This window comes from Rhinatrema bivittatum, chromosome 3 (genome assembly GCF_901001135.1).
Source record: "Rhinatrema bivittatum chromosome 3, aRhiBiv1.1, whole genome shotgun sequence".
Classification (NCBI taxonomy): Eukaryota; Metazoa; Chordata; class Amphibia; order Gymnophiona; family Rhinatrematidae; genus Rhinatrema; species Rhinatrema bivittatum.
This window is the reverse complement of record NC_042617.1, coordinates 93,103,837-93,122,289: the sequence shown is the minus strand read 5'-3', so window position 1 is coordinate 93,122,289 and position 18,453 is coordinate 93,103,837. Positions and strand designations below refer to the sequence as shown.

The window sequence follows — 18,453 nt, the reverse complement described above, 5'->3', positions numbered from 1 at the left end:
TCAAAAAAGCAAACAGAATATTAGGAAGGGAATGACAACAGAAGATATCATAATGCCTCTGTATCGCTCCATGATGAGACCGCACCTTGAATACTGTGTGCAATTCTGGTTGCCGTATCTCAAAAAATATATAGTTGCACTGGAGAAAGTACAGGGAAGAGCAACCAAATGATAAAGGATATGGAATGGCTCCCCTATGAGGAAATGCTAAAGAGGTTAGGGCTGTTCAGCTCCACTTTCAAGACTACCGCACAGTGCTTCAATCCATAATTTTCTCAAAAATAGACTACTGCAACTCGCTCCTGCTAGGTCTCCCAGCAAACACAATCAGACCCCTTCAGATGGTACAGAACTCCGCTGCCAGGATCCTGACCAATACTAACAGAAGAGAGCACATCACGCCCATACTTCGGAACCTACATTGGCTACCCATCAAATTCAGAATTCTCTACAAAGCCCTTACGATGATTCACAAAGCCACTCACAACCTAACTCTGCTTGATCTTAACTTTTTTTCATCCCCATGAATCTTCCAGACCAGTGAGATCGGCCTACAAAGGCACTCTCTACGCGCCCCCCCCCCCAGTAAAGACCACCTTTAGGAAACGCGCACTATCCACCGCTGGTCCCTCGCAATGGAATGCTCTTCCCCCAGATCTCAGGCAAGAACCATGCCATCTAATATTCAAAAAAAATCTCAAAACTTGGCTTTCAGTCAGGCGTTTCCCTAACCGGAGGAACCTCCTGCCAGAATGGCTCTCATCTCCTCTCTGGTTGTTCTCAGTATCTGGACTAGAATGGTCTGCTCTTAAGAGCGTAGTATCGGTCATAAGCTCTAGCTTATATTTACTCGCATTTATTTGCTTCAAGTCAGATTTTGTTCAATCGACAGTTTCTCAAATAGTAAATTAGTTCTACCCTGTTCTCCCAGTTCATTGTAACCCTTGTTCATTGTAATTGCTTTTTGCAATGTTCTTTGTTTCACTGTAAACCGATATATGTAGTTTCTCTAAATGAATGTCGGTATATAAAAGTTCTAAATAAATAAAGAAGTGACAGCCAAGGGGGGGATATCAGATCTACAAAATCAAGAAAGGACTTGAACAAGTAAATGTAAATCGTTTTTTTACTCTTTCGGATAATACAAGGACTAGAGGGCACTGCATGAAGTTAGCAAGCAGCACATTTAAAACAATACAGAAAAAATTATTTCATTCAACGTACAATTAAGCTCTGGAATTCGTTGCCAGATGAATTGGTTAAGGCATTTAGTATAGCTGGGTTTAAAAAAGGTTTGAATAAGTTCCTGAAGGAGAAGTCCATAAACCTCTATTAATCAACTGGGAATAGCCAATGCTTGTTACCAGCATTAGTAGCATGGGATCTTTTTAATGTTCGGGTACTTGCCAGGTAAGAACATAAGAAAATGTGACTTGTGACTTGGATTGGCCACTGTTAGAAACAAGAGTACTGGGCATGATGGAACCTTGGTCTGACCCAGTATGGCATATCTTATGTTCTGAAAATATTAGTAATCCTTAATTACAAAAGAACTTTCCTATCCTTTCATTGAAAAAATAAGCCAACTCTTCTGCACTTGAGACAGTTTGAAAAGGAGGAAGTTAAGACAGACCATTTGGATAAGATGAAACAATGCAAAACCATTGGAACAAATAGCCATGTGAACCCACACCAAAAAAACCCAAAACAACCTGCTGCTCTGAAATTGGTGGAATAGATTTCTACCAGATAAGCACTGCCTTAAGAGTAAGCAGCTCAAACACTTCTTTAAATAAGTGAAACACAAGACACCTCCGAATGATATGTTCAAAGTCTACCCAACAACTGCCCCCTTGTAGGTGGTAGTAATTGCCACCTGTACCTATAGGGAGTTAAAACCCAAACCTTAACCATAACCCCACAGGAACTTTAAGAAAACTGGTACCACAGCTCCTATTAGTTTAGATATTCCTATCCAAGTTCCAATTCTCTAAAAACGTTTAGACTCTCACATACATCAAGGATATGGAAACTTTCTTAAAACATAACAGGTAATTTATAGTCTTCTGAGAATGTCCTTCTCTGACAAATGAGCTCTCCCAAGGGCCAAGCTGAAAAATAAAACAGAGATGGTTTCTCTGAACCACTGGCTTCTTCTCTCAATAATTGTCACTCATTCATCTAACAGTATCTATGTTTTTAATATTGTAATTTTCTAACCTCTAGAATCCTCACTAAATCTTAATACTAAGACACCTTGGCCATTTGGGAAAAATATCACTAAACCCCGATGCCCAAGAATCTTCTGCAAGACTCTACCCACCAGAGGGCATAGAGAGAACCTAAATAAAAACTGGCTAGATGAATTAGGCCATCCACACTGGATGAACCTCCTGTGCACTGCTGCAAACTGCCAAGTCCATCACTGGTTTTTACCATTTGGACACAAACTGGGAGAACACTTCCTGAGACAAACTGATTCTTCTGACATCCAGCTTGTCACGACTGAGAAAGTCCGCCTGTAAATTCTCTATTTCTACTAAAAAGAGTGGCAAAGAAACTTTACATGCTTTTCTGCCCAAACTAACCACAGACCTACCAGCTCCACCATGTCAGCTTCTGATCCTACTTCAGGGAACGATGTATGCTATGGCTGTGGCATTGGGTAATAAGATCCTGACAACCTGATCCTGAAGACTGAATAAGGTGCCTTCCCTATCGCTCTGGATTCCAACTGACTTATGGCTCACTTTGCTTTCACTGCACTCCATGTACTGAAGAGATTGCAATCTGCTCTTCGCAAAGTTCACTATCTTGGTCAACACCGACTTGCTTACCTGGAATGACTTTGTATGAATTAACCAATCATTCAGAACCAGAATCCCTTTTTGAAGCAAGGCCACTGCCACTACTACTGTGAGCTTGGATAAGGTTCTTGGGACAGTGGACAACACAGAGGGAAGACCCGAAACTGAAAACATCAGAGATTAGGTAGCTGTCACTTTATTCTGCAGGAAATATGTCTCTGAAGTGAATAGGAAGAGTTTCTTGCACAGCATAAGAAAATGCCATACTGGGTCAGACCAAGGGTCCATCAAGCCCAGCATCCTGTTTCCAACAGTGGCCAATCCAGGCCATAAGAACCTGGCAAGTACCCAAAAACTAAGTCTATTCCATGTTACCATTGCTAATGGCAATGGCTATTCTCTAAGTGAACTTAATAGCAGGTAATGGACTTCTCCTCCAAGAACTTATCCAATCCTTTTTTAAACACAGCTGTACTAACTGCACTAACCACATCCTCTGGCAACAAATTCCAGAGTTTAATTGTGCGTGGAGTAAAAAAGAACTTTCTCCGATTAGTTTTAAATGTGCCCCATGCTAACTTCATGGAGTGCCCCCTAGTCTTTCTACTATCCGAAAGAGTAAATAACCATTTCACATCTACCCGTTCTAGACCTCTCATGATTTTAAACATCTCTATCATATCCCCCCAGGAAACCAAGGTGGTGTCCCAAGCTCACAATCTACACACTGTGGTTCTAAAATGGCTGTTCCCACTGCAGTGGCAAGCATTCTGGCAGGATCAGGCTGTACTGCCAATACAGTCCGCCCCACAGCCACTAGTTCACTGAACTGCTCACTCTCCTTGGCCTGTCTGCACATATGGCATAGAGCACTTTCTCCTCTCCTCATCTGTCAGTGCGTTCGACACTGCACAGAGCACAGTTTTTTTTTTTCCTATGCTCAAGGGGAGCAGACCTTGCTCTCCCTTCCTGACCTTAGCCCAAATATCAAAACTGAGCTGAATGTCAAGAGTTTCAATCACCTCAACTACAAAAAACAAACTAATGCTGACCAACATTTGCTTTCTGTGCACGTTTTTCCTCTTTTTTTTTTAACTTTGTGCACCAAAAACAGGCTCAGGCAGGGAGGCTATAGAAGAGCGCAAGGCAAAAAAACCTTTTTTCTCCTTCAGGAGAGCTTAATAAAGTGGAGGGAGGTTAACCCTCAGAAAAGGAGAGCAGGAGAGGGAGGTAGGAAGGGAAGAAGGCAGCTTACAGCAGACTAAGTCTGAAGCCCAGATACAGAATCTGGAAGTCCCCTGATCTAGAGTTGTGCCCAATCAAGGAAGTACAAAATGTTCACTTCAGAAGCTGCTCTGTCTAAATGCTCAATTGAGGGAGGGAATACAGGACTTTCATCTCAGGAGCTGCCCCTCTAAATTGCTCTGCCAGTCTTCATCATATGGCCTAACCAGGCCTCAGCTCACAGCATAGAATGCTTGCTTAACATCTGCTGGAGATAAAATACTGGCAGGCTGAGGTCAGCACGAGAGCCTATAAGGGAGTGACATCAGCAATCCTGTTACTCTGTCCCCATCTGCTACTTAGGAGGCATAACCCATGCATCTGGATTGGTCTGGCTGGCTGAAGAGCAAGAGATTTTTTTTATATAATAGTTTTTATGCTTGTAGTGAGAGCCATCACGCAGCACAGTACAGGATTTAAAGATCCCAGGTCGTTAGTCCATAACTAGCGAGTTGTGACGTTTGGAAAATATAGAGAATTTACTACTTACCTGATAATTTTGTTTTCCTTAGTGTAGGCAGATGGACTCAGGACCAGTGGCTTATGCACCTCTGCCAGCTAGAGAGAGCGCAAATTGACGTCACTGCAGGAGTATATATACTGTGACATCAGCCTGCCAGTATTCTCTTCAAAAGCAATTGTGGACAGACTAGCAAAAAACTTGATTAAAAACAGCCAGCCAGGCTGTTTTTAATCAAGGGAACACTGAACTCAGGCAATGAATGTATGTACCCCAATCTAGGGGATTGGATGAACACTTACTAGTAATCCCCTGGAACACATAGCACCACAGGATGACCATTAACACAATCATTTGGCAGCTAAGGGCGGGAAGCTGAGTCCATCTGTCTACACTAAGGAAAACGAAATTATCAGGTAAGTAGTAGACAGATGGACTCAGGACTAGTGGGATATATCCAAGCTATTCCCAAATAGAGTGGGAGGCTGCCCACGGTCCAGTCAACACCACATGTGCAAAGGCTGCGTCCTACTGGGCCTGTACATCCAGATGATAATACCTGGAAAAAGTGCGTAAGGTGGCCCATATCGCAGCTTGGCAAATGTCGACGGGAGACAACAACCTAACCCTGCACCCATGACACTGCCTGAGCCCTAGTGCAATGAGCCCTAAAATGAGTCGACATCTTTTCAGCATTCACATATGAGGCCATGACTACTTTCTTAATCCAGCAAGCTATTGTAGCCCACAAAGCTGGTTCTCTCTGCTTTCCTCCACCATGAAGGACAAATAATATCTGTCTTTCGAAAAGGTTTAGAAACCTCCAGATACCGCACGACATGTCTCTTGACATCCAAGGTACGCATCAGGAGATATTCTTCCATATCTCTTTCCTTATTTAAAGATGGCAAGGAAATGAACTGATTCAAACGAAAATCCAAGACCACGTTAGGTAAGGAAGAGGGAACAGTACACAGCTGTATTGCTCCTGGAGTCGCCCAAAGGAACGGCTCCCAGCAAGACAAGGCCTGCAGCTTGGAAATTCGATGCGCAAAACATATTGCCACCAGAAACACTGTTTTCAAGGTCAATAATTGCAAGGAAAGACTATGCAGTGGTCGAAACATAGGGCCCGCCAAGAAATCCAACACCAGGTTAAGATTCCACAAGGGAACCAGTAACCGCAAGGGAGGATGAAGATGTTTCACTTCCTTCAAGCAATGGGCCACATCAGGATGAGATAAAGATTCACCATTCACCTGGTCCCTGAAACAGGCAACAGCTGCAACTTGTACCTTCAAGGAATTAAGGGCCAACCCCTTATTTAACCCAGCCTGCAAAAATTCCAAAATGAGCAGGATCTTAACTGAACAAGAAAGAACACCTTGATCCTCACACCAAGCCTCAAACACTTGCCAAATCCACACATAGACTAAGAAAGTGGCGAACTTTCGAGCTCATAGCAAGATGGCAATCACCACAGAAGAATATCCATGCTTCAACAAGCGAGCCCTCTCAAGGGCCATACCATAAGATAAAACAGAGTTGGATCTTCATTAAGGTCAGGCCCCTGCTGCAACAGAGTCTTGCGTGGCGAAAGACAAAGAGGGGTCTCTACCCGGAGTCTTCGCGCATCTGCGTACTATGGTCTTCTGGGCCAATCCAGTGCCATCAGGAGCACCATCCCCCTTGTAGCCTTCGATCCTGCGAACTATTCTGCCCAAAAGGGGCCACGAGGGAAAGCCATACAGCAGCTTGTCTTCCGGCCAGATCTGCATGACAGCATCAATACCGAAGGGCCTCAGATCTCTCCTGCGACTGCAGAACTGATGAATCTTTACATTGCGAGAAGTTACCAGCAGGTCTAGGAATGGAAGGCCCAAGCGATCCACTATCAGCTGAAACATCTCATCCGACAATACCCATTCTCCTGGATCCAAACTCTCCCTGCTGAGAAAGTCTGCTCTTACGTTGTCTTTTCATGCTATGTCAGAAGCTGAGATCAACTGGAGATGCCCTTCCTCCCATTACATAAGTTAGTTTATTTCCTGTGACACTTGCTGGCTCTTGGTTTCTCCCTGCCGATTGATGTAAGCCACTGTCATTGCGTTGTCCGAAATTACTGTTTGACCCTGCAAGCACACCAAGCGGACCACCCGGGTTTCCAGGCAATTGATGCTCCAGAGAGACTCTGCTGAATTCCAGCATCCTTAAGCCATTAGTTCCTGACAGTGAGCTCCCCAACCTGGAGACATGCATCTGTCATGAGTATCAACCAGTCTGGCGATGTCAGGGAAACTCCCTTTTTCTCAGATGATCCTCCTGCAGCCACCACTGGAAGTGACAGCAGATTTCCATTGGCAAGTGGAGCCGAGCCTAATAGCCCTGAGATTGTGGGGGTTCCAAGGAGACAGCAGAGAGCACTGAAGAGGATACATATGCACTCTCGCCCACAGCTTCACTTCCAGGGTTGCCATCATCGAACAGAATATCTGTAGATAGGGCCACACTGTTGGGCATATAGTGTTCACCAAAAGACACACCTGCAACATCAACTTCCGAATCCAAATTTCTGGCAGAAAAACTTTGTCCTGCCTCGTGTCGAACTGAACACCCAGATACTCTGATGACAGATGGCTGAATACTGCGCTCTGGCTAGGGTTCACTACCCAACCGAGCTCCTACAACAAGGAGATCACCTTGTGGGTCACCAGGCGGCTCTCCTTCCAGAGACATGGGTAGAATCAGCCAGTCATCCAAAAAGGGTGTACTAGGATTCCATCCTCTCTCAACTCTGCCTCCACAACCACCATAACCTTGGAAAAAGTTCTGGGAGCGGTAGCTAGACCAAAAAGGCAGCGCCCAAAACTGATAATGGCCCCCCCAACACCACGAAACGCAGAAAATGTTGGTGCTCCAATTGGATGGGAATATGGAGATAGGCCTCGCACAGATCCAGGGAGGTCAGAAATTCCCCCAACTGCACGGTCATTGTTACCGAGTGCAAGGTTTCCATGCAAAAATGAGTCACCTGCAAATGACAGTTGACTCCTTTGAGATTCAGGATGGGATGGAAGGAGTCCTCCTTGGGCCCAACAAAATAAATGGAATATCACCCCATACTTTGAGATGTAGGCACTGGAACCACAGCTCTCAAGACTGTGGAGCCTTGATAGCTTAGGCTCCACTGTCTGCTACTTCTGTGGGGAGTGGCAAGGAGACACCATGAACACGTCCCAAGGAGCAATGCAAAATTCCAGCGCTTATCCTTCTCGTATCACCTCCAGGACCCACTGATCCGATGTGATCTGGACCCACCTCTCATAAAAGAGAGAGCGACATCCCCCTCCTCTCTTGTTCCCAAGGGTGGGTCGGCAAACCTTTATTGTGAGGCTCAGGAGAATCCACTATCCAAGCCCGTGCCTCACTTGGGCTGTCTGGGACAAAAGGACAGACCTTCCAAAAGGCCTAGTCCTCTGAAAAGTCGACTTTCTATAGGGACAAAACCACTTGGAACAACTGAGACGACCCCTCATACCAAAAGGGTGCTGTAACTGCTTATCCTCCGGCAATCGAGGAACTGGGAATTCATCCCCACTTACAAGCCAGTTTCTCCAACTCACTCCCAAACAAGAGCAAACCTTTAAAAGGCAATTTCATAAGATTAGCTTCGGAGGTCACATCAGCCAAACAATTTCACAGCCATAATTGACGCCTGGACGCTATTAGCAAAGCCACTCCTCTAGCCGAGGTATGGACCAAATTGCAGCCCGCATCTGCTAAAAAGGCAGTGGCGGGTTCCATACAGCTCTGGAATTCACTCCAGAATCATTAACCTCCTGAGAGAGAAGCAGACAAGAGCGAGCCACCAGGGCACAACAGGAACCTATCTGCAATGTCATTACTACTGCTTCAAATGCTTGCTTAAGGATTGCCTCAATCCTCTTATACACATCCTTCAAGGCTGCTCCTCCCTCCACGGGGATAGTCATCTGCTTAAGAGATGACACAGACAAGCACATCCACTTGCAGAAAATGCAGACACTCTCTCACACTGGATCCACAGGGTACCGGCCTTCCAATGTCCGAACCCCTTTGAAATTTGCCTCTGGAAAATTCCATTCAAGATCAATCAATTCTTGAATGGCTTCCATAAACAGGGAAAGAAAACAAGAGGCTTTACGCAAGGAAACCAAAATGGGATTTTTCTTTGGCTCAGAAATGGAATCTGCCCCAGGTACGCCCAGCCTCCTCCCTCCTCCAGGCTGAGATGCCCGAATATGACAGGCAACAGAGATAAAGGCGCTTGAGTTTCTTGGTCACCGGTGCCATTAATTCGTCAGTAAGCTTAACAGGTGACTGAAGAAGTGAAAAATTAAACGCACAAAAGTTAGGTGCCCCAAGTCTATGTGTCACAAAACTAAGCGCCCCTGACACCACGCCAAACCTGGGTGCACAACCAATACGTTTTAGAATGTGCACACGGGTAGCGCACCCAAAAGAAACTGGGTGCACAATTTGGACGCACAGCCGGATGCACTGCGCACATAGACGGTCCCGTAGAGCAGTGGTTCTCCACCTTTTTTCAGCCAGGACACACCTGACAGATGGTTCTCACATGCGTAACACACTGAACATGTGACCTTCATGGGGCTAATTGTAAACATTCTGTATCCTCAGGAACCCCCTCGACCCCCAACAATGGGTGCAGAGCAACCCAGCATACAAAAAAAAAAAAAAAAAAAAAAGATTCTGGTTCTGACGACATCTCAGTAAAAGTAAAACAAACTCCCTTTACTGGCAGGCACAATACCCCTCCTTATGAAGAGACTGTAGTTTACCAATAATGCATGTCCTATTGAGAAAACACAACAAATAAGATTCATAAAATGCCTACATGCTAGTAAAATACCTCACCTCTGTCACACACACAGAACTGACCTTCACCAAGTACAGAAAGACCACAAATTATAAATATGGAAACAAAGTGGAAAAGAAAATGAAAAAAGCCACTCTGCATACAGTGCAAACCTGAAGAAATGGAAAGAGAAATCTAGCAACTAGCAAGGTCCCAGGATCTGAAATAATGCGCACAAACTAATGTTCACAGTTACACCTGTATTATAGAACACACTCAAACAGTAACAACCTTATCTATGAAAAGGCAACACTTCAAATAGTAAGCCAGGTCCTAAACACTAATAAACCTCCTATTAGGAAACAGAACAAGCCAAGCTGCTATAGATCCCCACATAGAAATAATTGTAAAACTATACTAATACATGTTACAAAACAGCCAATGAACAGAACAACATCCAACAATTAAAAACTCATAAAAACTATTAAAAACTGTCCAAATATCAAAATATTTCAAAATGCAGACATCACATAATACCCAATAATTAAAATGGAAGTCAATCAAGAAAAATAAATTTAAGCCACCTTTACCTACCCTCTCTAGCAACTCTCCTACTCCTTTCCCTTGCAGGCCAATAGCACACACCAGAAGCAGCAGTGGCTGCTGAAGCTGTGTCTTCACGGTCCTCTTCCTTAGGGCCCACAACCAGTCACTCACAAACAGTCTCTGTCTCACACACACACCAGTCACCTCCCTGACCAGTCTCTCTCTCACACACACACCCCAGTCATCTTTATGACCAGTCTCTCTCACAGAAAAACATCACTTCCCTGAGCAGTCTCTCTCTCAATCACACGCATGCTCTCTCACTTACATTCATCTCTCAATCACACACAAATGCTCTTGCTCCCATTCTACCACACACACAACTGCCACTCATGCACCAAGGTACCCATTCTACCACACACACACAAAGCTGCCACTCACACACACAAGCAAATTTCCTCTCTCCTGTGGAGCCTCTTCTCATTGTTTGACCCAATTAGCCTGGCCTCCACTCTTCAGCTGCCGCCTCGGCAGCACGCAGCGTCTCTCTGCTCTTCAGCCACCACACCAACCTGGCCTCCGGCAGTGGCACACAGCAGCACTCCGCTACCAATTGCATCGGCCCACCTGGGAATGATCAATCCCCTAATAGTCCAATCTGCCCCTAGGGAGAAGGGAAGCACAACTGGGGCAGTAGAACACCAGGAGCCGCGACACACCGGTTGAGAATCACTGCTGTAGAGGGCAGCCAAACACGCAAAAAAGTGCACAAAAATGCTGTTGTGACCTACCACGTGGCGCACAGGAAAAAACTTAATAGTGGGGCCTAGCCAACCTGGGCTGCCCAATTCCCTTAACCCCAACAGGAGCAGGAACAAATGTTGGAACAGTATGCTGAGCACAGAGACCGGAGGAAGTCCTACACAACCCCTCTACTCTGTCTTTTTTTTTTTAAACTTACCTGAGCTCAGCCCTTCCCAGCTGAGTACAGAAGATTTCCGGCTGCAGAGAGAGAGGGCATCTGCTATCACTGCCACACTCAGCTTCCTGCACCTGCTGCCTTTAAGCTGTACAATCAGTTAAGTCCACACCAGCTGAAAAAACCAGCTATCTGACAAAGGCACACATCTGAGGGACCAAAGAAATCACCTCAGGAATTCTCAACTGGGGGAGGGACCATTTGTTATCACCACAGGATAGAGGGGCTTTTTCTTTTCTTTATAAAAATTCTCCTTCTAAAGTCTGAAGCAATCCCCAGTAGAGAGGTGCACATCCACCATCTGCTGGAGACGGAGAATACTGGCAGGCTGTCACTGCAGTATATATACTGTGACGTCAGTTTGCTCCGGTCTCCCATCTGCTGGTAGAGGTGCATAACCCACTGGTCCTGAGTCCATCTGTCTACATGCTAGGAAATAGTTGAATGCTTACTACTGGCATAGTAAAAGATGAAAATTCTACTTATTGACTATAAAGGGGGAAAACTAAATCATGAATGGCATGAGAAAGGAGGAGATTACATTCAATTATTGGTTTAAGTTCAAAGATTTTTTTATGCAATTATTGGAACAGATGAAGCAACTGGACTCACATTTAGCAGTAAGCAGGCTCAACCATAATGTTAACAACTCTAATCTTGGTAGCTTCCAGCTGCCCCTAGCATTCCTTCTGCTATATTTCCCTAAACTATTTGGAGCACCAGCTTAGGAAGTCAGTGCTTTGCTTTAAACATGCTAAGTCACCTTTAAGTGGTAAACCGAATGCCTGGATGTTCAGCTAATAGAGGGAAAGGGGAGAACACATTGTTAGTATCTGATTGCAACAATGTGTGGGCCATTCCTTCTACTGGAGGCATGTGACCCTGCATTGCCTCAGGAATAAATTTAAATTGCAAGCCATCTGGGAACTACTTACTGTAGCCAATTATAATTTGCCATGAGCTTGGATTTGGAAACACAAGTAAATAAAGAGCACATTCTCTCGTCACTCAATAGAAGAGTCCAATATGTAACACTACAAGTAATTCTACCAAAGAATACTACATTGACATTCTCTGAAATTTAGAAAAAAAAATCTTCAAAAACGAACACAATTGTAGATAGAAATTGACAGGAACACAAAGTAGAAACAATCAAAAACAAACGATCTGCTCTCTCAGCCACTGAAAACAAATATGTCTCACTGCACATACGTTATGGTTAGAAGAGATAATATGATCAAAAAACTAGTAATAATTCTAGAAACAAAATTTCACTCCATTTAAATCATTGACCTCTTCTCATATAGTGCTTCTATCTGCCGGAAAAAATGTGAAATGTTAAAGGCAAGTTAAAAAAAAACAATACACACATACTGATGCAATAAAATATCAAACTATGATGGGGAGATCCAAGATGGCGCGCTAGTGTGAGGACGTGCGGTGACTCTCTCCTCACTTACCTCAAAACATTTCCCACTCAGGGCGAAGGCGGAGGGCCCGCGAGAGGCTGGTTATGGAAGTCTCTACGCCGTGTATTATGAGGGGGCTGATGGATGCCCATATCCTCAGAAGAAATGGACAGCCGGGAGCAGAGTCGCAGGAGGGGAGCCAAGGAGACGCGCAGACATCCAGCCCTCTCCAAAACTCATAGACATTATCCGTGGCTGAGAGAACAGACCCTGAAAACCCGGCGGTGAGTAGGACGGCTAACCTGTCTCGTCTGGAGTCGCTCTCGGACGTCAGGGATAGGGCCCTGCGAGGAACGGAGGAATCTCTGATCCGAGCAGAGAACCCAGAGACCGTCGGGGGTTGAAGGGGAAAACCCTCATAGAGGAGAAATGCAAAGGTAATGTATGCTTTTAATATAATTTGTTGATTGTTCTATGTAACGCTCACAGGCGAAGTTATGTTTTTATTGTAAACCGGTGTGATTTGTATTTTATACAGGAATGTCGGTATATAAAAGTTAAAAATAAATAAATAAATAGTCCATCCAGTCTGCCCAGCAAGCTTATGGTAGTTTTTGCCATGCCGTCCAAGTCACCCCCATACTTATCAGCTTCCCAGACCATCAAAGTAAGTCAATGTAGAACAGAAAATGTCCAATCATTTGCTCTAATAGGTCATTAAAGCTGCAATGTGATTGTTCTGAATTTCCTGATTGGACATTTTCTGTTCTACATTGACTTACTTTGATTCATTTTTCTAATAAATGTGTTGATGTTAAGAACTGAGATTATCTGGTATTTGAAGTTTGAGCAAAAATGTATCTGGCTGTCTAGCAACACAAGCAAGAAAACGTATGTGCTGCAATTCAGCATGCCCTCAAACAATGGAGAAAGCAACAAGAAAGAGGTGGCAAATAAATATTATAAAAGTAAAGACAAGTAAACATACCTTTAGTCTTTCTGCTAAAGGTTTATCTGACAGTACTTCAAGGACAGAGACATTTGAATCCTGTGTGTTTGAACGAGTCACTGTAACACTGCTCAGCACACCTTTCTTGCCACCTCGCAATGCCATTACATGTTCAGAGAGTAAATGGTCATGAGCCTCATTTGGAGTATCCAGCAAGATGAACACCAAGTCAAACCTCGACAGTAACGCACTCCCCATTCTAAAATGCAAAGAGGCAAGTATTAATAGAATCACCCATCACACAACTAAATCACAAATTTTCTCTCTTTAAAAGTACTCTACCGAAACTCCCATCTATAAAAACTTGAAAAAAAAAAATCAAGCTTTTTTTTTTTCATTTTAAGACTGCACATGAACATTTTTCCCTCACTGCTATCAATTTTATTTTTCAGGCTCAACTACCCACCCAGATTGCCTCTGCTCTTCACTCTGGGTAAGTAATGTGTAATTAATCTCACAGACTCAATATTACAAAAGCAATCTTTTTTTTTTTTAAGAAATGAAAAACACATAGTAAGCAGTGAACATTTCCTTACTTTAAATTCTCAGACACAGTTTTGCCCTTGTTATAATGCCCCCCCACTGGGTTTGCTGCAGCAATGATGGACGTCCTGGCTGGAAGGCTGCAAACAATGCCAGCCTTGGCAAGGCTGATGCTCTGCTGTTCCATAGCTTCCAGTAAGGCTTGGTGCTGATTCCCCATCTTATCAAATTCATCTATCCCACAAATCCCTGTAAAACATTAACAATGGTTGAAAAAAATACAAATAGAAAAAATGATTTTCCATTAATATTACAGAATTTCTATTTGGAAGACAAGAATCCTATGCCTGAACTACTAGCCACAAACCAAACAAGAGGTGGTTTATATCAATAGTCTCTGCTGAAGCAGAGCATGTACTACTGAATCTCACAGAAGGAAATACTGAAATGACAGTTCTGCTTTCAACTAGCAGTCCTTTTCATGGTATCCTCGATATAGAGTTTTTAATCAGGCAGCAACAACTACACAGGGTAGGAAAGAGGATACAAAAGAGCTGATAAAGTACAAAGGTTATTAAAGAAATTATTTTCTTCTTATATATGGGGCTTCCACGTTAATATCTGTTTTCAGCTTCTTTGAGTATATTTAATAGTATTTAAACACTTCTGTATTTTTCATATTTTTGCAAATTACAGTACAGTCCTAAAGTGTTTTGCTTTTGCACTATTAATTTTCCTTGGTCATATATTCCAGGTCCAAACTATCCATATCTGCATTGCTGCAGATACAAACCATGTTATGTGCTCAGCTAAACTTTTGAATAAGAAATGCTTTTCTCCTGCATTTGTATTAACAGTTGTTTACCTAGACCTGTATTTTCCCCCCTCAGTTCTGCTCATCTCCATCCATTTTTCCACCAAAAGTGAAAAAAGAAAATGAAATTAAATGCCGAGTCCCACGTTGGTCCATACAATTGGAAAACTGGAAACCTGAACCCATCTGATTCGGTTTACTTTTTCCTCAGAGAGTGAACGCTAAGGAGGTGACAGGAGCAGTGAGTTCATCAACTGTAGCACTGCCAGAGACAGCACACCTTCCCCAGCAGTGGAAATTTAGGGTTTGATGGGGGATGTTTGACTTCAAATTTGATAAGTGATTGGAAAAAAAAGATGCTGCAACATGCAGTTTCCTGAAAAAGCAACATAGCTTCAACCAACTACTGCCCTCCGTCACAGACTTTAAATACTTCTATATTAAAATCTTTCTGGATTCCATCCTCTTTATATGCTGCCTATGCATCTTTTAGTCAGCTTGTTTTCTGTCTCTCTTCCTGTCCTACCTTTGCTCTCTTATCTTCTGTTCATTGTTACCTACCTTGTTTTTCTCCACATTTGTCATTTGGCTGGGGTGGTGCCCCATTTTTGAAAATCAAATGCATTTATTAAAACTTGGATAGCATTGTTTTTATAGAGGTATTTAGAAATCCTCAAAGAGTACAAGCTGTAGCTTTGTCAGAATAGTATTATTTTTTGGGGTTTGTTTTTTTTAAGTGATACATAGTTGAAAAAAAAATCTGTGCAGAAGCTGATTCAGCAGTCATTTAAATGTGGCTGCTACAAGGTATACTCAAGAGTTTTGTCATATGGTCAGCACAGAGAGAAAGAAACTGAGCATGGGGGCAAAGTGTCCCATCCTCAGGGCCCGACAGGAGAGAAACGTCTCTAGGTCAAGGAGTTTCCTCCCAAGAGACCAACAGCAGTGAAATGTCAATGCAGGACCAACAGAAGAGATATGTTAGTGTGGGCCCAGGGATCACTGAGAGCACAGAGAAGTCTGCACATGGATCTATTCCACAATAATTCATGGACTGCCATTTTTCTCTACACTAATATTAAATTAATCCTTTTGTATATGCTTAGTTAGTGCACTCCCTTGTCAAGCTAGCCGAGCTGTCTTTCAAAAGAGTAAGAGTTGAAGATTTGCTTACAAATAGTTTTTTTTCCACCAAACCTACAACATGTACAAAAATATAAAAATAAAAATATAGCGGTCAGAAGTTGCTTTAATTTTTTGGGGGGGTAAGGGGTGACAGTTTCCTCCAGCTTTGATCTTTTAAATCAGAGTGAAGGCTGAAAGTCAGCACCATGAACCTTCACATTCACAACCATCAAGGAATTTTCTCTCTATTTTCTACACTCTCCCCATTTACTTTAATCCAGTAAGTTCCAAAGCTCCTTCTGGAATCCTGCAATCATGGACTTTAAATCCGGTCCCTAGGTGTCACTGTTGCAAGGTAACTATGACTCCCTACCATCCAGAGGCTATGAACACTGCGCCTTCACAGCATCTCCAGCGCCAGTCAGTGCAAGGGGCGAGAAGAACTAACCCAGGTACTCCACATGCTTCAGTAATAGATATGGCAAGGCATAAGTAGTAATGGGCCAAAGGCTGGAGGTACTGAAGTAGCTTCCTTCCCATCAATCAGCGACTCTGGGGACAGGGCATCATACGAGTATGTGATAGACAAAATGGCTTTTATATAGTTATTCAACAAAGCATTGAAAAAGTGTATAGGATCCCTAGTTGCAAAGAAGTGAAGGAACAACAGAGCCTTAATAGAAAAAATAATAATCTTCTACAATCACTTTGGACAATTTGCAGAAATCTGTAAAACAATGAATCATTTAAAAAAAAAAAAAAAGTTACAGAGAAAGGCCAGTAACAAGAAGAAAATTGCTACTCACCTGATAATTTCCTTTCTTCTAAGGAAGGCAGGCTAAGCCACACTAGTGGGTTATGCACTCTTACCAGAAGATGGAAATGGAGTAAAACTAATTCACTGACAAATAGCCCTGCCCCAACACCATCCTGCCAGTATCTGTAGAAAAGCCAAACTGTGGACAAACTAATTATACTTGAACAATGTTATTAACCATCAACCACTCATGCTTTCAACCAACCAGGAAACACTGAGTTCAGCAAAAAAGTCAGCATCTTAGGGGCTGGTACCACACTTACCAGTCCTTCAAACAAATCAAAAGAAATAACACTCTGCTTCGTCTACATATAAAGGACGAATTAAAAGCAAATAGGCAGCCCAGGGTAAGTTGTGGATTGGCCTGTCTTCCATAGAGGAAACGAAATTATCAGGTAAGTAGTAATTTCTCCTCCTTTGCTCTCAGGCAGGCCAATCCACACCAGTGGGATGTACCAAAGCTACTCCCAAAAAGGATGGTAGGCTGCTTGTGATCCCGTCAACACCGCACGTGTAAAAGCTGTGTCCTTCTGAGCCTTAATGCCCAAGCGGTAATGCCTGGAGAAGGTATGTAAGGACCATCACATCACTGCCTGGCAAATCTTGACATGAGACAACCGAATCTCCGCCCACGAGACCACCTGAGCTCAAGTGGAATGCGTCTTGTCTAGATAATGGTACATCCGCATCCACATAGGCAGCTGTGATGACTTCCTTTACCCAATGGGCTATCATCGGCCAGGTTGCTGGTTCCCCTTGTTTACCTCCACCATGGAGCATAAACAGTCAGTCTTCATCAAGGTGTGAGAGTAAGCTTCAAGTACCGCACTAGATGCTGCTTGACATCCAAGGCATGCAACAGACATCTGTCCAGAATGGGCAAGGAAATAGACTGATTCAAATGAAACTCCAAAATCATTTTCAGTAAAAAGGATGGTACTGCCCCCAGAGTCACCTGCAGAAATGGCTCATGGCAAGAAAGCCTGTAGCTCAGAGATTCACTGTGCCGGACAGATTGCTACCAGAAAAAACGTTTTTAAGGTAAGCAGCTGCAAAGAGATCACAGAAGCCAAAACATAGGACCTGCTGAAAAAACTAATACGAGATTAAGATCCCAAAGAGGCACCAGTAGACGCAAGGGCGGACGTAGATGTTTGACTCTTTTCAAGAACCTGGACACATCTGAATAGAACCTTCAGAGTTTTAAGGGCCAGGCCTTTAACCAGTCCTTCCTGCAAAAATTCCAATATCAGTGGAATTTCAACTTTAAGAGAGTGAGAACTTTGTACCTAACATCAGCTCTCGAACACACTCCAAACTCTAATATAAGTTAGAGATGTAGAAAACTTCATGGCATGAAGCAATGTGGAAATCATTAAAGAACAGCCATGCTTCAGCAACCGAGCCCTCTCAAGGGCCAAACCATAAGACAAAACCAACCCAGATCGTCATGCAGTATCAGCCCCTGATGTAACAGATCTTGAGTAGCAACTTGAGAAGACTGCCCACCAGGAGTTGCTGAAGATCTGCATACCTCAGTCTCTGGGGCCAATCCAGATCCTCTAGAAGTATGGTCACAGTCTGATTCACAATCTTTCGAAGCACCCTGTCGATCATCGGCCAAGGCGGGAAGGCATATAACACCCCACTCCGCAGCCATACCCAGACAAGAGCATAGATTCCCAGCACTCTCTGATCTCTTCTTTAACTGTAAAACCATGGTATCTTCACATTGTGGGAGCTTGCCATTAAATCCAGATATGGCAGACAAGAATGTGCCACTATAAGCCAATAGGCCTTGCCACCAGCTCCTACTATCCTGGATCCAAGACCTGTTTGCTGAGGAAAGTCTGCCCACACAT

At 43.5% G+C, this 18,453-nt stretch overlaps 1 protein-coding gene across 6 annotated transcripts in view; it reads right to left on the bottom strand.

The window, feature by feature from the left end:
* Nucleotides 1–18,453, bottom strand: part of LOC115086957 (DNA helicase MCM8-like) — a 200,697-nt gene that overhangs the window by 111,178 nt on the left and 71,066 nt on the right. For all 6 annotated transcript variants that reach the window (XR_003855373.1, XM_029593488.1, XM_029593490.1 and 3 more), the window contains 2 exons: nt 13,889–14,084; nt 13,332–13,551 (listed from right to left, as the gene is read on the bottom strand). Coding sequence is in view for 5 of the 6 variants with exons in the window: in XM_029593488.1 (XP_029449348.1) it covers nt 13,332–13,551; nt 13,889–14,084 (416 nt within the window). In the remaining variant the exon portion in view is untranslated. The remainder of the gene's footprint in view (nt 1–13,331; nt 13,552–13,888; nt 14,085–18,453) is intronic.